Consider the following 27,766-nt stretch of genomic DNA (forward strand, 5'->3'; position numbering starts at 1 on the left):
AGAAGCATTATTGCAGTGCAGTTAAGATTGCAGCATATACTTTTCAGACAAAATACTCTTTTAAATTTAGCAAACACTTCTAAAGCTTTGATATGGATTAAGAAGCTCAGAAGTGGTTAAGACGAATGCCTGAACGTAGCCACAGGTGAGAATCACTATACTGAAACTTATTTTATTTATTTTTTGTAAGGATAAGTGAGACTGCACTCTCCCGACTACAATCTACCCGTTAATACTTGTGGAGTCAGAGAAGGAGAAAGTATTTCCGCTGTACTAAACAATAAGAGTTGCAAGTGTCAGTCAGCACACTGTAGTTTGATCCCCCTGTCAAGGTAGGACAAAGAATCAACATTCAAACACATGGCACACTACTTGAATTCTATATCATACAATTGTTTGGTTTGAAATGGAAACGCTGGCTTTCAGTTGACATTACAGCATCTACTCTTGGGGGCAGGAAAAATATCTTTCAGTAAATGTGTATCATATTTTTGTCTTGCCTAGCGAATGCAGTTTAGACACGCACTTTAAAATAAACCTAAAAAGGCCAAGATAACTTTCCCTTTTTTAATAAATGTGCAAAAAACAAAATTAACTTTCAAGCTTCATTATCCATTGGCAACACTCTTGAAATGGCACTAAATTAGAACATTTCTTCTTTCCCTGCAGTGGTGGGCGCAGACTACAGTGTGTGACATACTCAAGTGGTCAGTACTAGCTATGGCAGATCTGTGGAAACTCTTTATAGATCTGCTGGACTATTAGCTTATCCATTTGTTTGGCCGTAGCGCTGCCCTCCTCCTCTCTGGGGTCCTCCTCTTCCCGAAGGATCCTCTGTAGCGCCCCCTGCAGGTCAGAGAGGCGGTGCTGATGCGTGAGATAGTCCGTGGAACGGATTATGGAGTGCATGAGGGATAAGTATTCCATGCGCAGCTAAAAGATCAAGAAAAACACGGTTACAAGATACAAATATGTAAAAATACAAATCAATAATGAATAATTGCAATAATTTCAAACAAATTTTAAGTCTCACCTTGTCTCCGGGCGAAAGGTCAGAAATCTGCCGTACAGCGATGTCGATCATCACCATCATGTCAGTGTGGTAGAAGATATTAGCCGTTTCTTTATTTGCAAAGACGTCCTGAAGAAACTTAAGCACTGAGTGAGGAGCAGGAGGCTTGTGCGTGAACATACACACAGGATCATCTGAAGAACAGCATTAAAAAGGGATTTATAAATACAATAATAAAAATAATATTACAAGAAGTTAAAACTATAAAATTATTGATAAAATATTTACCTCCTCGATTTAGAAGCAACAAGACTTTTTCAGTAAGGATTTTGACATTTTTCTTTGTTATTTCTTGCATAATGGAATTATTGCTTGGCGCTGATAAAAAAAAAAAAGCGATGTTAAAGATGCATTGTGAATTTTGAAGTAATTCTAATCATTACCAGCAGGAAGAGTATTATGAATAAAGAATACTGAAGTCACCAAATGCAAAAGACACCGAAATCAATACAATAATTCTGCTTTCTATAGAAAAACATCGCTCTTACAGGTGTGATGGAGATTGAAAGAAAGGAGGAGGTTGAGGAAAATGTCAGGCAACTGCTCTGTTGGATCAGACGGGAGCCCATCCTCTACAACGTCCACAAGAAAATGGACAAATTCCGCATTCAAGTGTTCTACAAGTGAAAAGAGATGTTTTTAATTATTGCAAGTTTGTGTCACGACGCTTTCTTGGATTCATAAATGGACTGTTTGCTTTTCAAGTTAATTACATGATCCGTACCGTAGTGATGATATGGAACCTGCTCCCCCATTGAGAAAATCATAGTGAGAACCAAAGCTGTGTAGCACATCTTTTGGTGTTCTGTAGAGGAAAACATTTTAGATTTTAAAGATTTAAAGATTTTAAAAACAACAAACAAACAAACAAACAGTTTTTCATACAGCTATGGATAAAGAATGGCATAAAATATTAGTAAAAAAATTATGAATAAGTGTTGCAGTCTTATTTAGCTCTTTTCTGGACACTCAAAGCTGCTTTACAGTTTCATACATTATTAAAGGTCCCATATCATGTAATTTTTCCAGTTTTGTAGTCTACCCTAAGGGCATATTTGATAATAATAAGTGTTGTGCAACACCCATAACATAATAGTTACAGTATCACAGGTACAGAGTACCGGGAGGATGGTCTGAAACAGAGAAGTGTGCTGCGTAACTCACTTGTACTCTAGCTGAAGACTGCAGGAATCAATCCAAAAATCATATCCTCACATATATGAGGTATTAATAGCACTGTAAGAAGGTTAATATCTCTGAAAAGTCGATTTTGCATGATATGGGACCTTCAAACCACAACCAATCTGTGGCATCAGCCCCATGACCCCACAACATATTCAACTATAGACCAAGTGGATGAAGTGTCTTGCTCAAGCACACATTGCAGGTATTCACTGGGACAAACAAAAATACATACAGCTTATTAGAGCAAAATACTACATTCAACAACATTTGTACAATAATCAAAATAACGCACAAATCATTTACGGTCTACGGTTACCTTGAGTGTCTGTCAGGAGGTCTCGGGCGAGCTCCATGGGCAGGATGGAGTTGAGCAGAGCGGAGATGAGCGCAGCGTCCAAACTGCACATCGCTCCAAAAACCTTCAGGAGCAACAGCCGCAGCGACACGCGGTTCTCCTGAACAGAAGAAATGTCAAAATGGTCAAATGTGTTTGAAAAATATATCGTAGAGAGAGAGGAACTGATGCAAACAAGGAAAGTTATCTAAATCATTCTCTTAAAAGTGAACGTGTACAATATATTTTCTTACCATCTGATAATAAGTGATAAGTGAGATCACATTTTCACAGTGGTTGGCCTTGCACATCCTTTTACACACTTCAGGATCTGCGTCCGTCTAAGAAAAGAAACAACTTTAAACATTATATAAATCGACACTGCCAACACTAAAGGATATTCAGTATATGTAAGTGTACTAGGGCTGGGTATTGCCTAGAACCTCACGATACAATACGAATCCTGATTCACGATATTCCTTAAAACCGGTGTTAAAAGTTTACTAAAATTATGTTTTGATTAATTAGAACAACAAAATGCATTCGAATTTCATGTTCACACTGTCCTCAGTATCAGAATAGAACTGTACTATGTTTAAGTCACATACAGCTCCTCAGACTCAGCCTGATGCAGCAGTCTGTAGGTTCAGAAGTGTAACTCTGCTATTTCTAATGACTTTATGTTGTTATTAGCGTATCACGATACTCATCTCTGTATCGATACACGTATCGTATTGCCAAGAGGTTCATCAACATAAGTCACGATATCGCGATATTGACCAAGTTGTCTAGATAAGTTATTGTATTTTGCCCTTTTCAAACAGTTCTAACACTGAAATGATGAGCAAATCTAAATATTGAAGTTGCCAAGGACTAATTTGTGACATTTGGAAAGAGCACAGAAGAAAACTGGTGAAACAGTAACACTGATGTACATAAGAAGTAAACACCGGCCCGTGTTCTATAACACTGATTGCAGTGGCTTTTAAAATTATATCTTTACCCTATGGCATTACTGTGACAAGACAAGAAAGCCTTTTGAATCTGTGAACGTAATGTCCCATTGGATGTATATGTATGAGCTTTTTATGATTATTTTAAAGTGATATATATAGTGATCTAAAGATATCCAGACAGTATCATTAGTAAACCCACAGCATATCGATTGAAGTGTAGCAGAGCCTTTTGCGCAATCCAAGGTCTTAATTAGATTACAAAGTTTTAATAATAATTGAATTATATTGCCAGCACTAAACCTGAGCAAAGCTCAACCTTTTTCTTTTCATAATATTTGCAAGATTGTCACATCCCAAAGGAAAATGATCTCTAAAGGGGACATTTTAGGTGAATTTTAGACTTTTATGGGCTTTTAACAATGTGTTGTCTCATCATTAAATGATGCAGAGTTTTTGACTGATTCATCCCTGATTGAGTAATCCTGTATAGTCCAGACTTCAGTGGTGAGAACATTTCTGGTTTCACCTACCCCCTTTCTACGCCCACAACGCTGTACTTACTTGTACATTTCTAAGAAAAAATGACTCCAGGGTCATATTGACTTACAAAATGCACATTTTTCAAAAAGCACCAACATGTGAAGCAAAATCTGCTTCTTGCAGCGACAACATTAACTTTCAGTTCTTCCATTTTAGTTTGTTGTTTTAGGTTAACTACTAACAAATATAACACAATAATCTACGTATGTGTTATAGTTTAATACTAAATATGTCTTTAACTGGACAACGATGGACACTGACGGTTTAGAGCCGTACCAGTATCTTGAGCAGCTCCTCCAGGTAGCAGGCGATGAGCGCATGGTCCTCATGCAGAGCCCAGCTGCGTTGTTGTGAGTCTTCGCAGTGTCGAGCAAGATCAGTGAAAATAACCTCCAAACGCTGCTCGTCATGACACACCTGCCCCTGTGGGAGAGCACCACGGAGGTCCTGCACAAGCACGACACACAAAGCACAACACACAACAGTCAAACAACCAGGAACAATACACTAAAACCTGTTTATACCTTAATATGGAAAACATTTAGAGTTCAAGTTTGGGTTTTACATGTTGTTGCAAAATCTAGCCTCAAGGTGATAGTCACTGCGTATGTTTGTGTTGTTTCTAAGCCTGTGTAAATAGACCGTTATGTCTGAGAAGGTTTATGATGTAATGTTTATTAGGGCTATAGACATTGATTAAAGATATTCTTGGTTTACTAAAAACATAACCTGCCGATCGATTAGTCGACTGAAAAGGGGCCGTGTGAAAAGCTTTCAAAATGATGAACTATCACGATGTTCTAACCATGTTTCATACCCAAACTGTATGAACAAAGAAAAGTGCTAGTAAACAGTGTATTATATGTAAAAAGGAAGATAAAACTCAAGATTAACTTGCAAAGTATTCAGCTAACTCACTTCATGCTTATGCCTTATAATCAAAATAAAATACTGGTCAATTATGGCTAATTTATGGATACAATCGACCAATTAATCTAATAAATGATTAAAGAACTACCACCCTAAAATGTACATCTATTAAATCTGCAAAACACTATCACAGATGTAGATTGTTCCAGAATAGAAACTAAAAGGATTAAAATTATAGACCAACAAATATAGCACCATTTTCTCTGCTTTCTTGTGCAGTTAGTGTTCATTTCTATTACTTCTTACTTAAAGTGCATATGACAGATTAAGCTACACCTGTCACTAAGAATTATTTATTTTAATTTAAAAAAGAAGCTTATTTTCCTCCAGTTGGACAATGGTGGTGAAGTTTATATTGTTACTGAGCAACCGTACTGTAAACAATAATTACTAGGTATAAAATTACACACAACTTATGATTTGACAATAATAACACCTGACAACACCTTTATTTTTACATTCTTAAATTGTCTAGAGAAAGAAACAGGTCAATTGCGTTTAAATTGTTCAATGTTGCTTATTGATGACATAGACAGAGGGATTTTTGTGGCAAACTGCAACTTGATTGATGATGATTATTATATTTATATTTATTTATTTTTATCTTTATTATTTTTCCCCTCCATCCCTTGTTGGGAAATGGGAGGTTTTGTCTATAGGAGTTTTTGTTTATAAGAGATCTTCTATTGAGAGTGTTTTTCAAACTTCCTATAAGTGATCTGTTCCTTTCCTCTGTATCTGTAATAAAGGATTATCTTATCTTATTAATATCTATCACAGGGACAGTAATATTTAGAAAAACATCAGATCCTTTCATATGCACTTATATTTTGAATCCAATAGAATAAAAGGTAATTGAGAACGAACGGTATTTCATGAAATCCTTCTTCACTGAACACATCAAAAATACACCTGACCTTGTTTTCTACCAGAGAAAGCAGTACTTGCTCCAAAGCTGACGAGGCCTGAGGTAGCGCCGTTTGCAGGTGCCCCACCACGACACCCACCGCCACACGGGACAGTTCATAACTCAGGCCCGTGTTCTTTCGCACCAGCTCGATCAGCTCTGCCCCAATTGTCATGGAGACCGGCTTGGAACAGGAGGTAGTGGGGCTGCCAGGGGGGCTCTCGGCAATGGACGGCGGGGCAACGGGCCAATCACTGTTCTGTTGCATCTCTGCTTTGGGCTGAGGAGACGGGGCGGGCTGAGGGGGCTGCGGCGCGGGGCTTTTCTTTCCGGGGGCAGCTTGGACAGAGGACTCCGAGGGCAGGATGTCCGGCGGTGGAGGGGCGAAGGGTTTGACACGAGATGGGACAGGTGGAGGCGGAGTGCTGGAGATACTGGGCAGGCTGACCTCAGAGAAGACCAGAGAGTGGGCGGAGCCAGACTCTAAGGAGGAGGTGCTGATGGAGAGGGAGGGGGCGGGGGAGGGAGGGAGAGAAGACACTCGGGATGGGACCTCAGGCTCTGCAGAGAGGACACAGCTCTAGTTACAGACTGCAGGGTGAACGGGACTAAGAATAGCCTGTTTGTGAAGCAGCAGGTAGCATCAGCAAAAACACTTTCAAGTGAGAGAGTCTGACCTGAACGACGGCTGTTCTTCTGTTTTTCTGGAGGAGGAGGGGCGATGGGAGCCCCGCATCGAGGCTGAAGGGGAATCTGAACAACAACAAATTGTTTATGAATTTTGTTGAATTTATACTTTTAATCAGGTCAGATTTTCTTAAAACTGGGGAAGACCAAGATATTTCAGAGAGAAAAAAAATCATTGAATATGAATTGAAAGACTTTGGCAGCTACCAGTATTAGGACTGATATGTTGTTCATCTGTACAAGCAAGTAACAAGTGTGTGGTAATTGTCTTTAGGGTTACAGTAAACGTCATACAAGTAAAATGTGAAGTTTGTTTATTTACCTGATAAAAGCTGTGCTCTCCTTGCATATTGTCCACACTTCCTGATAGCGGCATGCTTCCCTGCCGTCCGTATTCTCGGTTAAGGCCATTGGGTGGGTTAGGAGTTTGGCTAAGTGAGATCTCGCTGCTGGAGGTTGGAATGCCTGATTTGTTACTGGCCGAAGAAGAGCTCCGCCGCGCAAGCGTCTCTTTTCTGTGATGAATCAGCTTCCTGAAAAGGTTATCAATACTCTTATTGGCTGTGTGCACAGTATCAGGCCAGTTACAATTTACTTGCAATGCAAGCTGTACAGCTGTGTTGTATTCTTTAGGGGATTAGTTGAGTTTCGCTCAAATAAAGGAAGTAAACCAAAAAAAGCTTGATGTTGTTATGCAAAGAGCTAAATTGGCCCAATAGTAAGACTCACTCGTCTTTAAAGTCCGATTTTTTCTGACTTTGATGCATTGTTCTTTTATTTCTATAAGATTTAGCACAAGCATTGCATACATGTGATTCCCACTTACCAATACTAAATATTAGGAGCAAGTTATTAACACCTTATGCAACATGTTGGTATAAAGCCGGGGTTGCTATCATTACCTATAAAAGCACATTACTTACTGTAAAACATCACGTTGCTCAAGATTGTATTTGCCTCCATTCTTTAAGGCCACATTGTGGATACCCTCAATGGCTCGGTCAATAGACTGTAACACTTCATCCTGCTCTGGGGCCTGGATGAAAAACAGAAAATACAACAACCAGTCATGATTTATTCATTACAGCTGCAGGCATGATTATTAAAATTTAAACCAAACAGAACACGTTAGAGGCCTATATGGCTCCAGGCAAACACAAACTAGGCCAGTTACCTAATAAACACACCTAGGGCTTTTAACCTGAGTCACAAATTTAGCTGTTGAGCCCCACAGACAATGTCACCAAAAGCAGAATACAGCATTCCTGCTCCTGACTTCACATTGTACATGCTTCGACTAGTTCACACAGTAACTTTGACTTTAGGAAAAGGATCACTGCACAAAGCACACGTGGGTGGGACTGCGAAAACTACACAGATGACTAAAGGGACACAACAGTGGAGACACAACAGTGGAGACACAACAGTGGAGACACAACAGTGGAGACACAGCAGTGGAGACACAGCAGTGGAGACACAGCAGTGGAGACACAACAGTGGAGACACAACAGTGGAGACACAACAGTGGAGACACAGCAGTGGAGACACAGCAGTGGAGACACAACAGTGGAGACACAACAGAGCGTCCCGATCCTTGGGTCTCCTGCCATGGTCTATCATCCTCCAGTGATGCACCACATCCTCCATTGGCACCACACACTAATGCATCAGAAATACATACAACACTTTTGACCTTTTTTTGTACTATGTATGTGTTAAAAATAGCCTGAGCACACTGAAATAAGATATTCACAATTCAGAGAGAAGAAGAGCTGCGTCTGAATCTCTTCATCTGTCTGTATTAATTCAGCTTCACTGCATCCGTGATGGGGAACATTAAACACTGCATATTGTTTACCTGTATCTTCTCAATGTAAGAGGACGGGATGTAGCCAGTTTCACCCGAGCTGCAGCGGGAACCCAGCCACCAATGTTTGTTGCTCCTGTCCAGGATTAGAAAGCTCTCTCCGGCGGAGAAGTGCAGCGAGTTGGGCTCGGTGGCTCGGAAAGCGTACAACGAGCGGAACATGGCCGAGTTAGTTTGGTTTAGAAACGCCACTGAGCCAAAGCTTCCAACGAGCAAGTGTCAGCGGAAATACAGCCTTACATAAAACCCACGGTGGAGATGATTCTAAAGGGCTATGAAGGCATGGCCACGGAAAATCGAGAGGATCTTTATTTACAACGCAGCTCTGATCATCTGACCCGGGACAAGTGTCCAAAGGGGGGCGCTGTTCTAGGGACGCCTCATGGCACGCCCCATGACATGCCCCTAAAGCCCCTTATTATAATAATATAAACGGAATATATTATTTAATACACAGTTCTGAATGTATAAAGTAAGTAGTAATAATGTAATCGGACTTCACTGCTTGTCAAAGTACATGAACGTCACAGAATTGTATTATCGCTAAATAAGATTATTAGAAGAACCTGTTGCCCCCTTGTAACTCATCTGTATACATTCACGACTAGTGTACCCAAACAATAATATAAATGTCTAAATCGATAGTGTGTAAAATATAATACTGTAGATCCTTGCCAGAAATGAATGGTGTCACACAAAAGTCTTCCCCTGGCTCTGCCGCCGATGGTTCCGGTTTTGTTTTGCAAACATGGCTACGTCGTTGTGCAGTAGATTTTTCCTACAAACACCAAAACAGCGGGTTCTTCTTGCCTCTACAGTAACTCCCACGTTCACAAGGTACAACACTCTAAACTTTGTGCGCTCATGTCGTATTCTCGATTACTGTTAGGTTAATTTATGTCATAAAGGAAAGGTCATATGATTGATTTACTTTCATAGGCAGTGGTTAATTCGATTTGTACACCAGTTGTACATGGCTGAGTTTGGCTTGTTAACCATCATGCCACAAACCATACCACAAAATATTATTCTTATTCTCAAAAAATTATTTAGTCTGTGCCTCCCCCTGGAGGTAAATGTCGGGCAGCAGCTGGTAAAAGTGCACCATCTGACAACAGCAGCTGCATGGTCAAAATGTGCTCAACTATACACAATGAAGATAAAGAAAATATGCATTTGTGTTTTGTTTTAGTAGTAAATCTATTCAAGAGCTGTTAAGCCTGGCAAATCAAGGCTAAAGTCACATTCTGTCCTTTTTCCCTGCAGTTTGTACCTGTGTCGCGGTCATCGTCTGGGTCCAAGTGATGACGAGTTGTACCAAAGGACCTCGGTGTCCATAATGAAGAAGGAGCAGGGCAGTGGGCCTATGATACAAAGCTACAGCCCCACAGGCTTCAACATCGACGGGAACCAAGTGTTGGGTCCCTGTGCAGTACTGCCTCCAGCCATTCTGCAGTGGAAAGTGAGAATATCACCTATACCTTTTCCATATAACAGATCTATAGATGTGAATAATTGTAAAATATTTGTCGGCAGGTTGGAAGCCATACCGACATAACAGAAGAAAGTGTGTCACTTTTCCATATGATAGAACCAAGGATAGGTGAGACAACTGAAAGTTAATAACATTTTGGAATTAGCTTTAATCTTTTGAAATTAAAAGTCTAATAGCCAAAAAACACCAAAAATGAAAGTTTTTTTTTCATTTTGCAGAAATTCTTGTCTTGGGCACTGGTGCAAAAGTTGAACGGATTGATCCATCAGTTTTGGCATTGCTTAAAAAAAAGGGCATCTCCGTAGAAGTGCAAGACACGGTAATTAAATAACACTATTTGTTTTAATTTATGTTTTGAAACGGTTTTAATAAGAGAATCTAAGCGTTCACATGTACTTCATTTTCAGCCAAATGCATGTGCAACTTTTAACTTCTTGACAAGTGAGCGAAGAGTGGCAGCCGCTGGTCTAATTCCTCCACCACTGAGCACTGCTCTGGATGTAATAAAGGAGTAATTCTGTTGGGGAAAAAAGGACTGGAGGGACATTTATTATTTATTTTTGGAAGATAACAGATTTGCACTATGTTTTACTGTGAGATACTCCACAGTAGTACATAACATACAGCCATTGCATTTTGTTAATCACATAACATACAGCCATTGCATTTTGTTAATCATGTTAAAATGTAATAAAATAAACACATATTTTGAAAGTGTGACCCTTTTTTATCATTAACAGTGAGCAGTGCAAACCTAGAGCATTTGTTTATGCCATCTTCTGACAGCTCAATTAATTATTCCGGATTCACTTGGCAAAAAATACTTGTGTGATCCAAGTGATTACATTTGGAGTTATGTGGCATATAAAAAATGCAGTACTTGATCCCATTTTTGAACATTCAAGTCACCAAAAAGTATAAAGAATTGTTTCTTCGGTGCTTGTTAAATTGAGGTCAAATGTGTGAGAGTAAAGAGTTAAAACAACCTTAAAAATGTACCACCATCTGCCTTAGGTGAGGCCAACTGCCCTTGATCAGAATAAGCCTCTTAAATGTCTGCCTGTCCCAAAGCCTATACCAAGCCCCTCCCACTAAGCTCTGCAGATAATAAAGAGAATCCATAAATCCTCTGCGCATCAGTTTCATCTCAACCCAGCGTCCAAATCCATGACCCTTGTAGTAACACATGAAATTAAAGGGGCCACTCATGTTTAAGTGCTCTGGTGTAGACAGAGCATTATATATGCAACATATGTATGTCTGTATGATGTTGCACTTTGTCACATATTGGATTGTTATAGATTTTGTATTGAAAGCCATCCCTACACTCCACCGTTAGCTGCAGTTATTCTGCTTTTATGGGGTCTATCCATAAAAATCCCACTTGGAGCCACTCATCACTAATTTTGTAATTTGGGCTAATCAGTTACATTTTAACAAAATAAAATAATGCTGCAGAATTATTAATATAATTCCTTTATTGTTGACAGTTTATTGGAAAGGTAGAAATTATTTAGCAGAATACCCACCAAAGCAAAAATAATTTAAAGATCATTTCTAACCCTGAATTAGGAAATTAAACTTCAAACATTGAGTTGACCCGAGGCAAAAACATTGATAAAAAAAAAAAAACTTTGGGAACAAAAACCCATAAGTTATATTTATGGTTCCCTCATATAGCCACAGTTTTAAGTCCATATTAGTCAAGTAATATTTCAATCTTCATCAGAGTTGTGGGACTGGTGTCTGCTCGAGGCTCCAAAGGTGAGCTCTGAGCCGGTGATTCTGTGATACAGGTCTTTGATGTCCTGGCACTCGCTCTCAAAGTGGTTTGTGGCATCATAGGAATGGGACACAAATATCTGAAGGGTAAAAGAGAAATGCCAAAGAGATGTTATTGCTTTGCCTGGAAATGTTCCACAGTAATGTGTTACATTTTTAACAGGTGACACCAACAGTTACACAGATCTGTGGAAAGGAAACCCAACAGTTCAATGTATTTTTTATTAATAAAAACGCTTGTAATTGACAAATATGTTATTCAATAAATACTAGGTAGATGTGTTTAATGCCGTTCCACAGTACATTACAGAGAACTCACTTAAATTATAATGGTACGAAGTTTCAATGATTGAAACAAAGAGTGTGCAGATAATATATTTATATCTAACAAAATGGGAAGGGGAAAAAATCATATTAATCCAATAAAGGAAAACAACTGCCCTATTTTGCCCAATGTGTTAAGAGCACATATGATTGTATAGTGTATGACACCACAGCCTTTGTCCTTACCTGGCTTCTTCTTCCATCATCATTAGGTACAAGCTGATGATTGACTGAAACAAACCTACAACAACAAGGTTATGTGAATAATAATTGTATATATAAATGAATGAAATTGAAATTCTTACTTTTGCACAATTGGTTCAAGCAGCTCTATTGCGGGCTGCACCTCTTGCTCTGGGTTATTGGTTTCTGCGTTTGTGCTTATTGTGGCGATGTACATCCCAGCTGAGGCCACATTATGTGTGAAGGACACCACTGATATGAAAATGTCTGCAGAACAAAATGGTGGTATTTAGATTAAAAAATATCATGTGATGTTTTGGTGAATTCCCAAATGATCAGCTTGATCTTTTCTACCAGTGACTAGAAAATGCATTTGAACAATATTAATTTTAGCCGTCCACATCTGAATATCAGAATCAGAAAAACTATATTTCACCCTTGAAGGGCAATTCATTGCAGCTATCGGGCGAAGTCATATGTCGTGACAGTTCACATTCAGGATACATAAAATAATAAAAAGGGTAATCCTTAAGAAAAACATCAGAGTTCAATATTCTTTTGGCAGAGAGAATAAAAGAGATTATCAATTAGTTCTTCTGATCAGGGGCATATGATAGCGTCGACCTGAGGGGATTAGGTTAAATTCTGAAGATAAAATGTTCCTCTGATTTAGGGCAATAATTTGATACAAGAATATTATCAGCCAATAGAATGGTTTGATGTAATCTGAAAGCCAGCAATGGCATATAGAGCTGTGAATGAGGAGACATGAAATAAGCAAAAACATAAAATAACAAACATGTCCCCAACCATTGTAGGTAATATTTTAGATTACAGATATATCTGTCTTCCCCCTCCATTGTGTTCATTTTGGTAAAGTGTATTGGTTTAAAAAATAGGAAAGGCATTTTTTGTGTTAAATGAAAATATCCCGCAGGAACACAGGCTCCTGCTCCCATCTGAGAGTGGGACTTTTTAGATTCTTAAAACAAGCATATATAATGATATCCTGGAGAATTACCAGATTTTCGGCCGAGTTGTGTCTGAGGGATGATGATCTGACAGGAGCTGGCCTCGTGAGTGTGCTTGACGGGATGATTTAGTAAACAGATAACCCTGATCACACGCCCTGCTTTTCTCACTCGTCCAGGAACGTAGCTGGGGTCACAAATCAGCTGCTTACAGTAAAACAGCTGCAGAGAGAAGACACAAGATAAGAATATTCTTGAATCAACATTCTATGTGTTATTAGAGGTTTTTACATTGTTTCTCAAACTCATCAAAATAGACAAACAAGAAACAAGAGCTGGAAGCCTTTTCAGAGCACATCAATGTGGTGCATATCAGGTTTAAAAGAGAAAATACCAAGGAGAACCGTTTAGCCTTTCTTGATTGTTCCACTATCAGAGGAGAGGATGGGAAGCTCCAGACAGAAGTATATAGGAAACCTACACACACGGACCAGTACCTGCTCTTTGGCTCTAACCACCCGCTACAGCATAAGCTGGGATTGATCAGAACCTTACAACACAGAGCCCAAGAAGTGCCCACCAGCTCAGAGGGCAAGAAGAAAGAGGAAAAACACATTTGGAATGCTCTCTCTGCCTGTGGATACCCGGCTTGGGCTCTCAACTAAGTGAAGAGAACCAAAAAGGGAAACAGAACAGAGAAGGAAAAACTACAATAAATTCCTGTTTATGTTAAACCAGGCCACAAAAACTGGTTCATCTTGAGGACAAGATGCTGACACAAAAACAGAGCAGTGTAGTGAAGAAAGTTGCAAAAAAGCGGTACATAGAAGAAACTAAACAGCCACTTCACAAGAGGCTTTATCAGCACTGAAGACATGCAAGTTCAGGACCACAGAGCGCCGTGCATCTTCATCTTAAAGCCACAAACCACACTATTGAAGACAGTGAGGTGAAGATTCAAAGCAGGAGAAGAGATGGTTTGAAAGAGGAGTTAAAAGAGAACCCCTCTTCTTTTTTTTTAAATGGAAATTTAAGATTTAACCTTCTGGTTGTATATAACAGTGTTTTGAAACACTGGAGTGGGAACGCCCAGGGCATTCTGATGCTAATCAGGTACTCAGTGAGGAGGGAGCTGAAGCCAGGTTACAATAGAATTTTGATAGCCCATTACAGGGCTGTCATGATACAAGGAAGAGCAGTCTCAAGTGAAAACTTTTATCAGGAGGTTACGCCTGGTGGGCAGGACTTACTCAGAGTAGGATAAATATCCGAGTTCCCAGACTGGAATCGCAGATTGAAAATGACTGTTTTCTACAATGGAGCAGTCCTGGACGAATGAGGGATTACACCAACCTGTACAGCATTATTCTGAATCGTACATTGATGTAATATTAAAGGGCATGGTTCATCAAAACATTTAACAAAAAATTCCCTGTACTGAAAATATTTCACGCTGACTTCAACTTAAGACATACATGTAGACAATAATTATAACTGCACTCATTAACATGTAAATGCATTATCTGAATAGCACACGTGTATTGGCTGTTGTATCATGAATCTTATTGTTTACCTTGCCCTCTGACTTTACAGCTTTCACTTTACCATTCTCCATCACAATCTCATCTATTGGTCGGTTCAACAGGAAGGTCCCTCTGTACTCTGCATTCAACCTGAATCAAACAGTTATTATGACATAAATAGCCTGAACTCTTCAAATGCATTATAAACATACCTTGCAAACCCCTGTGCTATCTCCCCCAGGCCATAGAGGGGATAGAGGTATGGACTGCTGCTACTGTGTCTCGTTTGAGACTGGCAGTAAAGTTTGATCATCCTGATTGTCTCTCCACAAGGCTCATCCAAGTAACTGAGGGCAACAGTGTTTAATTACATTTCAACACACAAATGGACAAACATGATGCTGCTTATAATGTGTTTATGTAATTTGAATACCAGCCCATGATGACAGGGCTGTTTGGGAGTAGCCCACCTAAGGCCCAAACCTGTTGTTGTTGCGTAAGGCAATGGCATGTCCCATGAACTCCATCACATCAAGGCCCAGGTCAAAGCGGGAGAACAGGTCCCGGCAGGTGGTCTTGTTTGGGTCTACATCTTGGTGCGTCCGCGGGTTTCTCAGGTCAAAGTTCAAGGCAAAAAGGAGCAGCTTCCTGAACCGTCTTTTATCAAACATGCCCATAAGATCTACCAAACAAAGTATTGTCGAAGTCAGTGGCTCATATCGAGGCTGTGAACTATTTAAGAGATAGTATAAGAGAGTAGATTTAGGCTGCAGTGGTAGAAGAATTACTATTGAAACCCCCAAAATGAAAAGTCAAAAGAAAGGCCCAGCTCTGACTTCAGGAGCAACAACTGTCACACTCTCAACAGTAAATCATATTTCAAGTACAATGTTTACAGCATCTGTAAAATGTGTCTCATCACAAATAAGACCATTTGGGCCCCTTGCACTGGCCCACATGGGACAACACTATACAAGATCTTTACCTGAAACTTGGGCATCTTCTTCAGTAGCTGGAACTTTATGCAGTTTTCCACCTTTGTAAACGTAACTGCCTTCAACAACTTTAAAGTCGAGATAACGAGTGACGTCTGTATAGACCAATATTTTCACCAGCTCACCTGATTACAAAACATATATGATATATGGTTTATCATATATGATGGGTTGGGATTAAAAAATTATATAAAAATAGCCTTGTAATCTCACCTCCAGCAAGAAAGAATTTAGGAATGAGATCTACGTTCCACTCTTTTCCACGACACATGGATTTAGAGGGACCAGGAAGTTTAAATCTCTTGTACACCTGTTACAAAGAAGCAAACATGTTACCCCAATGCGAGAGCTTTTAAACAGAAGATACAAAAAATGTACCTCCTCTATGGGTGAAATAGATGTACTTCCTCCTCCATGATAAGGATGGTTGTCGATGTGAAGAACCCTTTTTCCATTTATGGACATTAAACCAGACAGGATACACTCCTAGAGCAACAATACAAAGCAAAGTTTGTCAAAAGATGGTATGAAGTTAATCAACACATTTCTTATAGTGCTTTTCCAGACAAAAGTTGTCTTATTTCCGTCATTACTCAGTCACACTTTATACTAGCTGCCCTGGGGTAGAATGACATAAGTGTGGCTGCTTTTTTGTACTTAAATGAGTCACTTAAACAACACATTCATATGCAAGGTGGGTGAAGTGTCTTGCCCAAGGACATAAGTATGCACTTGTCTAAGCTGGGATCGGATGTGTTTTGGATAAGAGGCTGCTTGTTTCACAGTGAGAAAAAAATGAACACAAACACACTATTCTAATATCTTTTGAATGGCCAAAAGAAAAGGTTGCCATAAACTGGACACTGAAACACATGAATAGCCTGTAAACTCTCCTATAATCCTCCCCATCATTTTCAAGGCAATGCTTGACCAGGCCTTACCATACCAACTCTGACCTCCACAACAATGCCACTCCCTCTCCCTCCGGTCTTGCTCCTCTCTCTCTCTCTCTCTAACCTCAAGTCTGCTTCATCCCCGCTTCATCACCGTTCAGCCGCTCTGCTTCTCAGCTCTGGCTCTCCCCCGCCCTCTGGATGTCCGTCAGATGAACTCTCTTCCACTCTTTTAATCCACACTCAAAACTTACCTTTCTAGACAATCCTACATTGTCAGCCATTCTTGCACCAATATTGCAGCTGCACAGTATGTTTTATTCTATTGTTTTAGTGTTTTAACTGGTTATTATCAACATTTCAACATATCATCTAATGTATTTCATATCACCCATAACCACAACATAACTCACCTTACCGTCTACAAATAGCTGATTTGTAAAATAAGTAATTAAGACAAATAAGAAATAACTGTGGCCTCTTACTTGGCCACAGTTATTATAACACTTGGATTTTAGATTTAGAAAACGTTATTGATCCATGAGGGAAGTAGCGCAAAAACACATTATAGGCTTGAATAGCAAAGAGCAAACTTGAAGTGTCACTTTGTAGGTAATTTCTGGTAGCAATGAGCCACTACGCTTGAACCCATCTCCAAGACAAATTAATATAAAAAAGCAAACAAAATTCACACTGAGAATATTATTATTTTGAAAGTCGACTAAGACTAAGACTAAGACTAAGACTAAGACTAAGACTAAGACTAAGACTAAGACTAAGACTAAGACTAAGACTAAGACTAAGACTAAGACTAAGACTAAGACTAAAGACTAAAGACTAAAGACTAAAGACTAAACAATGTTTTCTCTTACCTTAGGTCCTGTTCCAAGCACAATAACATCATATTCCTGCATCTTCACTTCCCCTCCTGGTCCACTCGCCGCTGCAGTGTCCACTGTAACAACAAGTGACAGTCAATGAATCCCTTTGAAATAATCTTCTTAAGGCAACTTTGTGTGTGTATGACAAGTGCTGTGAGGACTGTAATGTAAGCCCAAGGACAATATAATCCTAACATAAAAGTTTCACTACAGTTTTTATTGGTATAAGGAGAAATAACATAAAAGGACATCAGGACAATACAGAGGAACAACATATGCACCATTGTCCAAGGAATACAGACAAAAAAATGATATGATATACAGAGAGGCGTGTTATCACAGTTCTCTCTCTCTCTCTCTTTCTCTCTCTCTCTCTCTCTCTCTCTCTCTCTCTCTCTCTCTCTCTCTCTCTCTCTCTCTCTCTCTCTCTGATTGATGATTTTTAATAATGCAATATTTGTAGAAATAGATTCAGTTGTAGTCATCTGCTGGACTCTGGTTTTTACTACTACAACTGAATATTTTTCTATAATGGAACATTACACCTACAATAATGCCATAGCTATATATGGGATTTAACTCCCTATGTATCCATGGGTTTCAGCTTCCTGTTTTGAGAAGTTCTTGAGGACTTTTTCCCATTCAAAATACATAAAATATAATATGTTTTGAATTGTATCTATGGAAACAGTCATGACTTCATATCATTCTTCTTTTTCTTTGGTGTTTTATGGCGGCTGGTATCCAAGTGTTACATTACCACCAGACTTTATTCCCTCACTGTAGTTGTACGTCTTAGACTTTAGACTTTATTCTTCTTTAGACTTCATTCTTTAGTCATCCCCCGGGCCCCAACTTCACATCATTCTTAAACCAATGGAAAGGTATGAAGGTTATTTTGTGTTTTTATTACATTTTTAGTTTTTGAATCTAGTAAAGATATTCATTGTATATGAATACGATTACATTTTTTAAAATTTGATGTAAAAATGAAATAAAATTCGATCGTAAAAAAAAAAAAAATCGTAATAAAAAGACAAAATAACCTTCATAGAAATTTGCTAATTTGAGGACTGTTGCCAATTCAAATACTATTACCCATGAATAAAGTAATAAACATACATCTCACACCATTTGGTAGCCATACAGATTAGCATGTATAAAATTAAGGAAAACGAAAAATATTCAAGGAAGTGACTTGTGCGCTGCGCTGGCACGTGCGCTGCGTCAGTGTGCGCAATGCGGAAGTGACCGCCCAGTGGTCCAGATTCCTGTCTGCTGCAAACTGGCTCCAAACGACTGAAACTTTTCTACTTGGCAGGACAATTCAGCTCGTCCTAACGATGTCATCTTCCCAACCAGTAAGTTCAACTTTAGCTGTTTAGTTTATGCCTGAAGTTGCGCATGATGTGGAAAGTGTATCCAATATAGCCTAAGCTGGAGCAGTAGGCTCCTCAAAGAAGTATGAAAGTAGTCAAAGCAGTATTCGTTTTAATGTCTGTTGCCTAAACTTGACATGCCTGGATTACTTTTTAGGAAAATAATGCTCCTGAAGCTTCCTTGGTTGAAAATGAAACAAATGTTTAATTAGGTTTCAAATGAGCTAAACTTCTGTGTCTAAATGTTAAAATTTGCATTTTAATTAGGGATGTTTTGCTTTTGTCTTGCCAGTTCTCAGACACACCAATGAACCAACATAAGAGAGTGTCCTCCAAGCCCAACCCTGGGGTTTTGGAGCGTCTCAGTGAGACAGCAGGAGGGACACTGGTTGGCATTGGGCTTTTCTTCTTGTCCATTTATATACTGTTTACTAATGAGGTAAAGAATACAACCTTTCCTTTAGATTGAAGAATAGTTTTAGTTTGTAAAGGCAGGTTCTTCTGTCTGTCTTTAAGGGACGAGCATTGCAGACAAAAGTATCTCTGGATGAAGGGTTGTCTCAGGTTGTGTCTTTGGACTCTTACTTTGGCCTTGATCCACAAAACAACAACCGTTTAGTTCATCTGACAGCAAAACTTCACACAGCTCAGGTAAAAATTGTATAACTTATATTTCTATGCTACATGTTTGTTTGTTTTTACACCGTGGTCAGTGAGAATTTGGCTAACTAATAGTCTTTACTTATGTAAAGACTAATGGGGATCCAATAGATAAATTAATAAACTGTGCTTTTTTTATGTAGCCTCTTCATGATCCAAACTACAGAGTGGTGGTGCAGGCCGTAAAGCTGAAAAGAGAGGTTGAGATGTATCAGTGGGTGGAGTATTCAGAAAGCAGGTCAGTAATAATGTTATTAATTTACAAATATTTAAATATTAACTAATGGATATATTCAGGCCAATATTGCACAAATGTACATCAATTAACAAGATATCCACCAGTAAAATACAGTAAATGTAAACCATATACATAAAGGCGGGGTAAAGATGACATCACAGGAAAAGAGGAGCATTGACATGAATTACATAAGGTTTTGCAGTTGTACAAGTTAGACAGTCAAACCTTGCCTTGAATACATACATGTCATGTCATGAGATAATTAGGTCATTTTTAGACATACAGTATCAAATTATGCTTCCCATTAAAATAAAACAAACTTTTATATGAAAACTATTCACATCCACTGGCATTATTTGGTGTGAAACCATGCCTTTCCCCATGTATCTCTGTAATCGGAAGGTTCAGACAAAAGCCCTGTTTCTGTTGTTTGTGTCTTTGGCCCCAAACAAGCCGTGATGATGTCACACTTAAATTCCCAATAGTGTTTTTTTTTTTAATATTACAAATCGTTATTTTCAGAGACTACCAAGAAAACGGTGAAACAAAAACTGAAACAACCTACACGTACAGTATGTTTGGTTAGACCATTGTGATCTGTCATCCTTTTGGACAGGTATTTAAAAAGCCAATCAATATTTTTTCAGATACCGAATGGAAATCAGATTTGGTGAATAGTCGTCATTTTGACAAGGAAATCGGTCACCAGAATCCAAGGTACTGCATGCCTCAATGCTTTGGAGTTACTTTGTTTCATCAGTAATATGTCTGTCGTATTTTCATCTCAGTGCCATGGCTGTTGAGAGTGTGACAGTGGTTGCCCCCGAAGTCAGAGCTGGGCCTTTCATTTTGTCCAAAGGTATTTTCTAGCCATTTCATATCCATAATTACTGTTTAAATAGTTTACTAATTTGAATGCTTACCTCCTTCAGGATTAATTGAGAAAATAAACAACTTCCAGGCACTGAGTTTGAGGGATTTTAACGCCTTAAATTTAGATCCTTTTCTCACCATTTATGACGATTACTTCTACCACACTCAATACCCAAGCAGGCCAGAAGTGAGTGTCAGAAGTGCGGAAGGCCAGGGGGAAATGAATGCACTTACTTAGTGTTTTGTCATATACTTAGGTTGGTGATGTGCGCGTGAGATTTTCCTTTGCCGGTCTCAGTGGAGAGCTGTCTTGGCTCGGGATGCCGCAAACTGTGAGTAAAAGTAATGATTGTAAGCCGGTCTTGTCATAAATTAAGTATATTTTCTTTTGTGTCAATAATTTACAGGTCAGTATAGTGGCAATGCAAAGAGGGGAGCAGCTGATGGCATTCAAAACTAAATCGGGTAGCTTTTTGGAGTTTCTGTACTTGGAGAACCTATCTGCAAAGGTACTTGTATATAATGTGAATACTTGTGTACATAATAGGTTGCGTTGACGACGTTCTAAGATTTGATTATGACATAATTTTCGCTGGAGGGCAGGGGCCTATATAACTCTATAGGAGATTCACTGTGGGATTCAAACTTAAGGACCTTAATATTATTCGTTAGGGCGTGACTCCACAAACTGGTTATATTACTCATGTGGCTTAAAGTTCTGACAGCTGACAACAATTGCATCTTTTTGGTACAATAATGGCACCACTTTCTGAAGCTATTGAGAAAAACAAACACTAGGCCCAGTAATAGCAGGTCAAACATCTGCATTTCACAGTTTCACAGACAAATTCAACCTTAATTATTATCTTTCGTCCTTCTCAGTGAAAAACTAAGGATTTTTTTAATGCCGTGGTATCACAAGAACACAACCTATTCCTTGTATTAAATATATTTTTTTTAAAAACGACTATTTCTTCCTTTTTAGGAAATTTTTGCAGAGGAGCACAAGTTCAATGACATGAAGACTTGGGGACTGAGAGCAGCCGGTTGGGCTCTCATGTGTTTGGGTATTCAGCTGGCTATGCGCATCATCTACACCCTGGGTAAACAAAACAAAACCTTTTATTTGCTTAATTGTTGCGAATTGAATAATTTAATACATGCCTGTCTATTTCAGTGGACTGGGTTCCTATCCTGAGAGAGCTGGTATCTGTGGGCATTAAGATTTTTGCTCTTTGTGTCTCCTGCTCCCTCTCACTCCTCGTCATCGCTGTTGGTTGGTTGGCTTACCGCCCCCTGGTGGCTTTTTCCTTGGCAGCAATAGGGTTGATTCCATTGTTTATTGCTCGTTCAAGATTTCCAGCAAAGAAAAATGAATGACTATTGAACTGAATGTAATTTGGGTTGATATGTGCATACTATGTGCTCTTGGTAACTGGGATGTTTACATACTTTAACAAAACAGGACTTCATGTGAGATTATTGCACTTGTTGTTGCTTGCAATACACATACCTCACGTTTGTGTGTCAATTCAGTATACACATATTGGATGCATTACTGTCCTCGAATAAATCTGGTTTTATGTGAGGCTTTTAGGGCAGTATAACTTTTTGGTTGAATTAAGACATGCTCTGTGTATCCATTGACTAAAAAGGGCGTGGTCGGTGTGGCCCTGGCAAAAGATTTCAGCAAATTTAGGATTTTGCTTAACAATTATGTACATAGAACTAGTTCACAGCACCTTTAGTAAACAGCATCTTGTGTGAAAAGGCCAATTAACAGTCCAGTCACTCTCAAAGATCCAACTAACTCATGTCATATCTTCTCTCTAGTGTGCTCTGTAAAATAATTTGACCAGTTAAAAAAATGTTATTGTTTTGAATATGCCAAAGAAATGCTTACTCTTACTGCACTGTATTTTGTTACATGAAAAAATAAAAGATTGTTCAGTTTTGGAAATCGTGTGCATTTAAGTAATGTATAACTTTCCATTTTACTGCTTATCTTCCAGATTTCACACAGCAGTCTATTATTATTACAATTAAGCAGACATTACAATCAGTCAATAAGAAATCGAAACACAAAGGCCAGTTTGATAAATGTAAAGCACATTTATTGTGTGCAATGCCTTCAATGGCAAAGATTTTTTTTCCAGGAGTGGATTAATTGATTTATAAGATTTTGTCTTTAAATTGTCATAATACACACAGTACTTTCAAAGCATCAACACGGACCTTAAAAATGTGTTGATGTTAGTTACATTACACTTCACAAATTGACATGTTAAATGTGTACTCAAAATGGAAATGTTTAAACAAATTTATTACAGAAAGATTTGTATTTTACCAAAAATGAGTTTCCAGTCTGTGCTCAATAGCACTTAGTATGAGGCCTCTGTTAAAGTATTTGAAGGACTCTGGGTCACAGTGTACAGGTACTTCACCCTAGTTGGCTGTGGAAACATTCCTTAGATCATCAGCAGTGGGGCTCAAGCACTTAACTGTAGTTGGCAAATATGACTCAAGCTGACCTCAATTACAGAGCAAGAATTGAACAAGAAAGTTTCAATATGGCAGATTTACTTAGGTTAAAGTACAAAAAGTATTTCCATTACCTCAAACTCGAATACTGACAGAACCTGACTACTGGCTTAAGACAAAAAGTAAAAGCATTACACCTTTAGTAAAAACTGGGAGAACAGTCTGTGTGGTTTTGTGGGCAGGTTTAACCCAACGCTCCATCTTCCCCCGGCAGGAAGCAGTCCTCCTTTTACAGTAGGAGACATTTGTTGGTCTTCTTGCCCTTCTTGGCCTGTAGTGCAGCCCTAGTGGCCATCTCGAAAACTTCCCTCACACCATCCTTTGTTTTTGCAGAGCACTCCATGTATCCGAAGGCATTAATTCTGTTTGACATGTCCCGTCCGTCCTCTGGTTTCACAGGTTCCTAAGTTAAACAGAAATAACATCATCATTATTCACTCTTAAACGATACCGGTACATTGTTGTTACAGATCTGACCAGTATTTATCTACCTGCTTCATTTTGGCAAGTTCCCTTCGGGTGTGTTCATCATTGCGTAGATCTTTTTTATTTCCCACCAGTATAATAGGAACATTGGGACAGAAGTGTTTAACCTCTGGAGTCCACTTCTCAGGGATGTTTTCTGAGGAACAAAATATAAGTAAGGTCTTTCCCATATGAAGCTATTATGTGTGGATCTCCATATGATCTATTCAATGTTTTAGCAGATAAGGCGTTCTTACCAAGACTGTCAGGACTGTCGATAGAGAAACACATAAGGATCACATCAGTGTCTGGATAGGAGAGTGGACGCAGTCTGTCGTAGTCTTCTTGACCAGCTGTATCCCACAAGGCTAGTTCAACCTGCAGAATGTAAAAGATGTTCAAATAAATGTACACATCTCTTTCTGAACTAATATCCAGTCAATTATGAACGCTGCAACAATTCTACAAGACCTTCAAGTGTGTGTGTGTGTGTGTGTGTATATATATAGTCAAGTAAAAGTAACATTTTGTAATAAATAGGTGAATGTGCCATCGACTCAACCACGAGTGGCAAAAAACAAAATTGTCATAGAGATGATCTAAAACATTACACACTGCCCATTTACCTATGTTACTGCAACTATTTTGTATTGCGTGCGTGTCAGGTTCAATAACACTTACCTGTTTGCCGTCCACTTCAATGTCAGCTACGTAGTTTTCAAAGACTGTAGGCACATACACTTCAGGAAACTGGTCCTTACTGAAGACGATCAAGAGACACGTCTTTCCACAGGCACCATCTCCTACGATCACCAACTTTTTCCTAATTGCAGCCATAACTGAGGGGGAAATGGACATATGTCATTCATACGGTAATATAAAGTGTTCATAAATATTAAAAGGAGAATGATGCAACTTCATGTCTTTCCCTGTAAAATGAGCAGCAGTAACTTTATTGACACAGCCCTGACCAATCCTTCAAAACAAAATGCTTGATTCCTAGACATATAATTATGTCTATGTTTTGAATAGGCAAAAGTCCTCAAAATGTCACGATAAACAGGAAGTTGAAACCCATGAATAGAGACTTCCCGATCAGCTGGTTCAGCTGGAGCTACTGGTACGGTTTTCATTTAACAATGATCTTATACGAAAAATAAAACACAACAAATACAGATCCCTCTGTACTCAAGTATGTCTACAGACGAACTGAACACAACACCAATGTTGTTTTTTCCGTCTGACAAACCCACCTAGCAAAAGCAACATTTGTTGTTCAATCTAACGCTATGCTGCACCGGATTACTCAATGCACTGACATCTTTATACAAGAAGTATTATTGTTTGCGTAGCCACAAACAAGAGAGACAAACACGGGTCTATCAAGTGTTACAAACGACCGAAGGGTAACCAGAGCTTTAGCATTAGCCTAAAGGAGGCTATCGTGTTAGCTAGCTGTTTAAGTTCACTTTTCTTATTAAACTGAAATCTGACATTGCTTCAACATGTGTTACAAAGCCACACATAAACGGTCCATGCAGTGGCAAAGGTAATCTATTGTCGAAATAAACTTATCTACGCTGAAGTGTACTTTTAAGAGTGACAACCCGGCTTCGTATAACTTGTTTAGGGTTAGCTTAGCATAGCCAATAAAACGGAAGTCAATAGCGACTTTTGGTTAGCTTCGAGCGATAGCAAAACATCGGAAGAAAATATGACAATCCCCTGTAGAAATATTTACTTTGGGATAAATATAAGTGACCTTAGCCTCAGAATTACACACCCACCGTTGTTGGATGAAAAATGTATCCTAAAGAGTGTTTAGTTGGGCTCCGTCGGAGTCGGCGAATGGGGCCCCGCTGCTCCGGATTAAAGCAGGGAAAAAGTGAGGGACTGAGGGGTGGAGACTACCAGTGTTACCCATGGTGTTACACCAGGGTAACAATTCACTGTAACACTGAACATCACTGTCAACTCAGCAGAAAGTAACACCACGTACAACTATTTTATATTAAAGCTTAGTGTGCATTGCTTGAGGTGGTTATATCCTCAATGTAAATGCAATTCAGTCTGGTCCCCAGGGAGCAGGGTCTCTACATCGAGCTCATTCCAACATGTAGAGTGTAGTGTAATTAAGAGAAAATTCATTGTATAACTTCTATGACCCCAGATGTGTAACCTAAGTAAACAAACATAGATGAATCATGAAATAATAAAACATTAGGCCACTGTAAACCTGTATCTGCATAATCTAAATAAATTTAAATACTTATCAGCAAGCTTTGGAATAAAAAAAAAAAATAGTAGCATGCACAGGATATTTCCTCTTCCATATTGGGAAGTAGGACTAAACATTTTAAATAATAATGCATTTTATTTATAATGCATAAACATCAAAGTGGTCAAGTGGACAAGGTAGATTGAGATAGAGTTAAACACTTTCCCAAAGACAAAAACGTTTACAAAATACAGCATATCAGAAACATATTGACGCATCTGCCTGAAGATGTGGCCCATGTTATGTCACTCATACGTGGAAAGGGTAGTCCTGCAAATAAAGGAGCAGTGGCACTGGGAGTGGCAGCAGGTCCGGGCAGTTTGTGTGTCTGTTTATATGAGCCATGTCAATCCCTGAATACAAGGAAATGTGTTGCGTCTGTGCACTGGGCGCTGTAACTTTAACAGCATTTTACTGTCATTGGTTGTTGATTGAATTTTGGTAAGATCCTTGTCCTGAATAAATTTTCCATCTCTGTAGTGCTGAATGAGGCTGAAAACACTGGGAAATGATTTGTACTGAGCAGCAGAAGTCCAAACAGATTTTAACCTTGCTGTACATGACACTGGCGGGCCCAAAGCAACTCCTGACAGAGAGGGTGAGCTGGTCAGGAAAGTGTCCTCAGCTGTAGTCAAGAGAGTGGCCCAATACCAGCCTACAATTACAATCTGATAGACATAATTTAGTGCAGCACAATGTAGTGTTGCCCATAATAAAAAACAACAACCTCATACACAATAAGAGTTCCCATAATAACTGACCATACTTATAATGCTTTACCTGGAATGTACCACAGTAAAGAATAAAATGTATCTTGCAGCTATTCAAGGTGTTTTTATAGCGCAGAAATATACCTTGAAAATGATCAGTGTCCTAACTGCATTTAGTGTCGCCTCGCCACAGATCTGACCCATTTGGCCTTGTGCTCTCAGTGAAAACAGATATGTTTAATGCCGTGCTGTGGAACATTCTTGACAAAGCAAAAATATGATAGTAGAGACAAGCGCACCTTTAATTCAGAAAAAGTAAAGTAAAATGATAAAACAACCTCAAAAATACGGCTTCCTGCCTGTGGGGAGTGGCTCAAATAGTCACTCAAAATGCCACTACGAAGAGCTATAATGGCTCATCAGTTTGGCAATTTGAACCAGGAAGTCAATGGACCTGTTTCTATTATCCACCCATTTTAGATTTAATATTTAGACTAACAATGAACATGATTTCATAATACAATTGAATGTAATACTAAATGCCCCAAATAGCATAACGTGTCCACTTGATGATTTACCAGTGCCATTATTTTACAGGCCCCATAGGCACAGAACAATAATCTAAAACCATGCAGAATCATTCGAGCTGTGCAGGTAGTGAAAGGTAGTGATAACACAGTCGCCTTCTGTAGGATGAGGAGGTGTCTCAGCTTGGGTGGACAAACTCTTTGTGGCACAGAAGTGAGATTAATAAAATCAAATAGATATAAGGCCCATTCTGGTGCCTTGACCTAAACATATTTCCTTTTATTTTAATCAATGCTAAAAATAGGAAACAGTTGAAACCAGATCCAAAGAGTAGCTGACCATAAACTAGGTCTCTAAACTGGTGCTAAATAAAAACCAGGCCTCTATCCACAAGTGAAATAGAATATAGTTTTTGTTTCTTTCCCCCTTCTATTTTTAAATTCACCAGCAGCAACATAAAAAAAACTTAGAAAAAACTTCAATAGAAAAGCAAAAACGAGTTAATAATCATGGTTCTTATTATAGTGCCATGGTAATTATTAGCCCTAATCAGCCCAGACATCAAAGTG

The 27,766-nt window shown here is 38.9% G+C and overlaps 5 protein-coding genes across 6 annotated transcripts; 2 read left to right on the forward strand and 3 right to left on the reverse strand.

Moving 5' to 3' along the window:
* Window positions 1-192: 192 nt before the first annotated feature.
* Window positions 193-8,829, reverse strand: nckipsd (NCK interacting protein with SH3 domain). Its single transcript, XM_072452287.1, has 13 exons — window positions 8,470-8,829; window positions 7,535-7,647; window positions 6,934-7,144; window positions 6,602-6,677; window positions 5,935-6,485; window positions 4,364-4,534; window positions 2,846-2,932; window positions 2,574-2,712; window positions 1,797-1,877; window positions 1,561-1,689; window positions 1,301-1,390; window positions 1,034-1,206; window positions 193-933 (listed from the first exon to the last, which is right to left on the reverse strand). The coding sequence occupies exons 1-13, from the start codon at window positions 8,638-8,640 to the stop codon at window positions 715-717; spliced, it is 2,211 nt and encodes a 736-aa protein (XP_072308388.1). The 5' UTR covers window positions 8,641-8,829; the 3' UTR covers window positions 193-714.
* A 372-nt stretch (window positions 8,830-9,201) lies between these two features.
* Window positions 9,202-10,493, forward strand: ndufaf3 (NADH:ubiquinone oxidoreductase complex assembly factor). Its single transcript, XM_072452882.1, has 5 exons — window positions 9,202-9,315; window positions 9,745-9,940; window positions 10,015-10,081; window positions 10,192-10,292; window positions 10,381-10,493. The coding sequence occupies exons 1-5, from the start codon at window positions 9,227-9,229 to the stop codon at window positions 10,486-10,488; spliced, it is 561 nt and encodes a 186-aa protein (XP_072308983.1). The 5' UTR covers window positions 9,202-9,226; the 3' UTR covers window positions 10,489-10,493.
* Window positions 10,494-11,608: 1,115 nt separating this feature from the next.
* On the reverse strand, window positions 11,609-17,610 carry LOC140365726 (rab GDP dissociation inhibitor beta). The gene is made up of 11 exons (XM_072452290.1): window positions 17,517-17,610; window positions 16,130-16,237; window positions 15,965-16,061; window positions 15,742-15,876; window positions 15,240-15,438; window positions 14,969-15,103; window positions 14,807-14,906; window positions 13,284-13,455; window positions 12,385-12,529; window positions 12,266-12,320; window positions 11,609-11,835 (listed from the first exon to the last, which is right to left on the reverse strand). The coding sequence occupies exons 1-11, from the start codon at window positions 17,556-17,558 to the stop codon at window positions 11,689-11,691; spliced, it is 1,335 nt and encodes a 444-aa protein (XP_072308391.1). The 5' UTR covers window positions 17,559-17,610; the 3' UTR covers window positions 11,609-11,688.
* Window positions 17,611-18,786: 1,176 nt separating this feature from the next.
* On the forward strand, window positions 18,787-22,532 carry LOC140365727 (transmembrane protein 43). Its single transcript, XM_072452291.1, has 12 exons — window positions 18,787-18,886; window positions 19,197-19,343; window positions 19,421-19,555; window positions 19,708-19,802; window positions 20,325-20,374; window positions 20,450-20,519; window positions 20,591-20,661; window positions 20,735-20,862; window positions 20,933-21,007; window positions 21,083-21,184; window positions 21,661-21,778; window positions 21,853-22,532. Exons 1-12 carry the CDS (start codon window positions 18,869-18,871, stop codon window positions 22,053-22,055), a joined length of 1,212 nt encoding a protein of 403 aa, XP_072308392.1. The 5' UTR covers window positions 18,787-18,868; the 3' UTR covers window positions 22,056-22,532.
* Window positions 22,533-23,238: 706 nt separating this feature from the next.
* LOC140365729 (transforming protein RhoA) lies at window positions 23,239-25,590 on the reverse strand. 2 transcript variants are annotated; one of them, XM_072452292.1, is made up of 5 exons: window positions 25,469-25,590; window positions 24,363-24,520; window positions 23,939-24,059; window positions 23,708-23,838; window positions 23,239-23,619 (listed from the first exon to the last, which is right to left on the reverse strand). In XM_072452292.1, exons 2-5 carry the CDS (start codon window positions 24,516-24,518, stop codon window positions 23,446-23,448), a joined length of 582 nt encoding a protein of 193 aa, XP_072308393.1. In that variant the 5' UTR covers window positions 24,519-24,520; window positions 25,469-25,590; the 3' UTR covers window positions 23,239-23,445. The 2 variants fall into 2 exon arrangements, with proteins under 2 accessions (XP_072308393.1, XP_072308394.1); XM_072452293.1 differs by having other exon boundaries at window positions 25,465-25,548.
* Between the last annotated feature and the right edge of the window lie 2,176 nt (window positions 25,591-27,766).

The sequence above is a fragment of the Eucyclogobius newberryi genome, unplaced genomic scaffold (genome assembly GCF_026437365.1).
Source record: "Eucyclogobius newberryi isolate DKJ021-1_F unplaced genomic scaffold, fEucNew1.0.hap1 SCAF_19, whole genome shotgun sequence".
Taxonomy (NCBI): domain Eukaryota; kingdom Metazoa; phylum Chordata; class Actinopteri; order Gobiiformes; family Gobiidae; genus Eucyclogobius; species Eucyclogobius newberryi.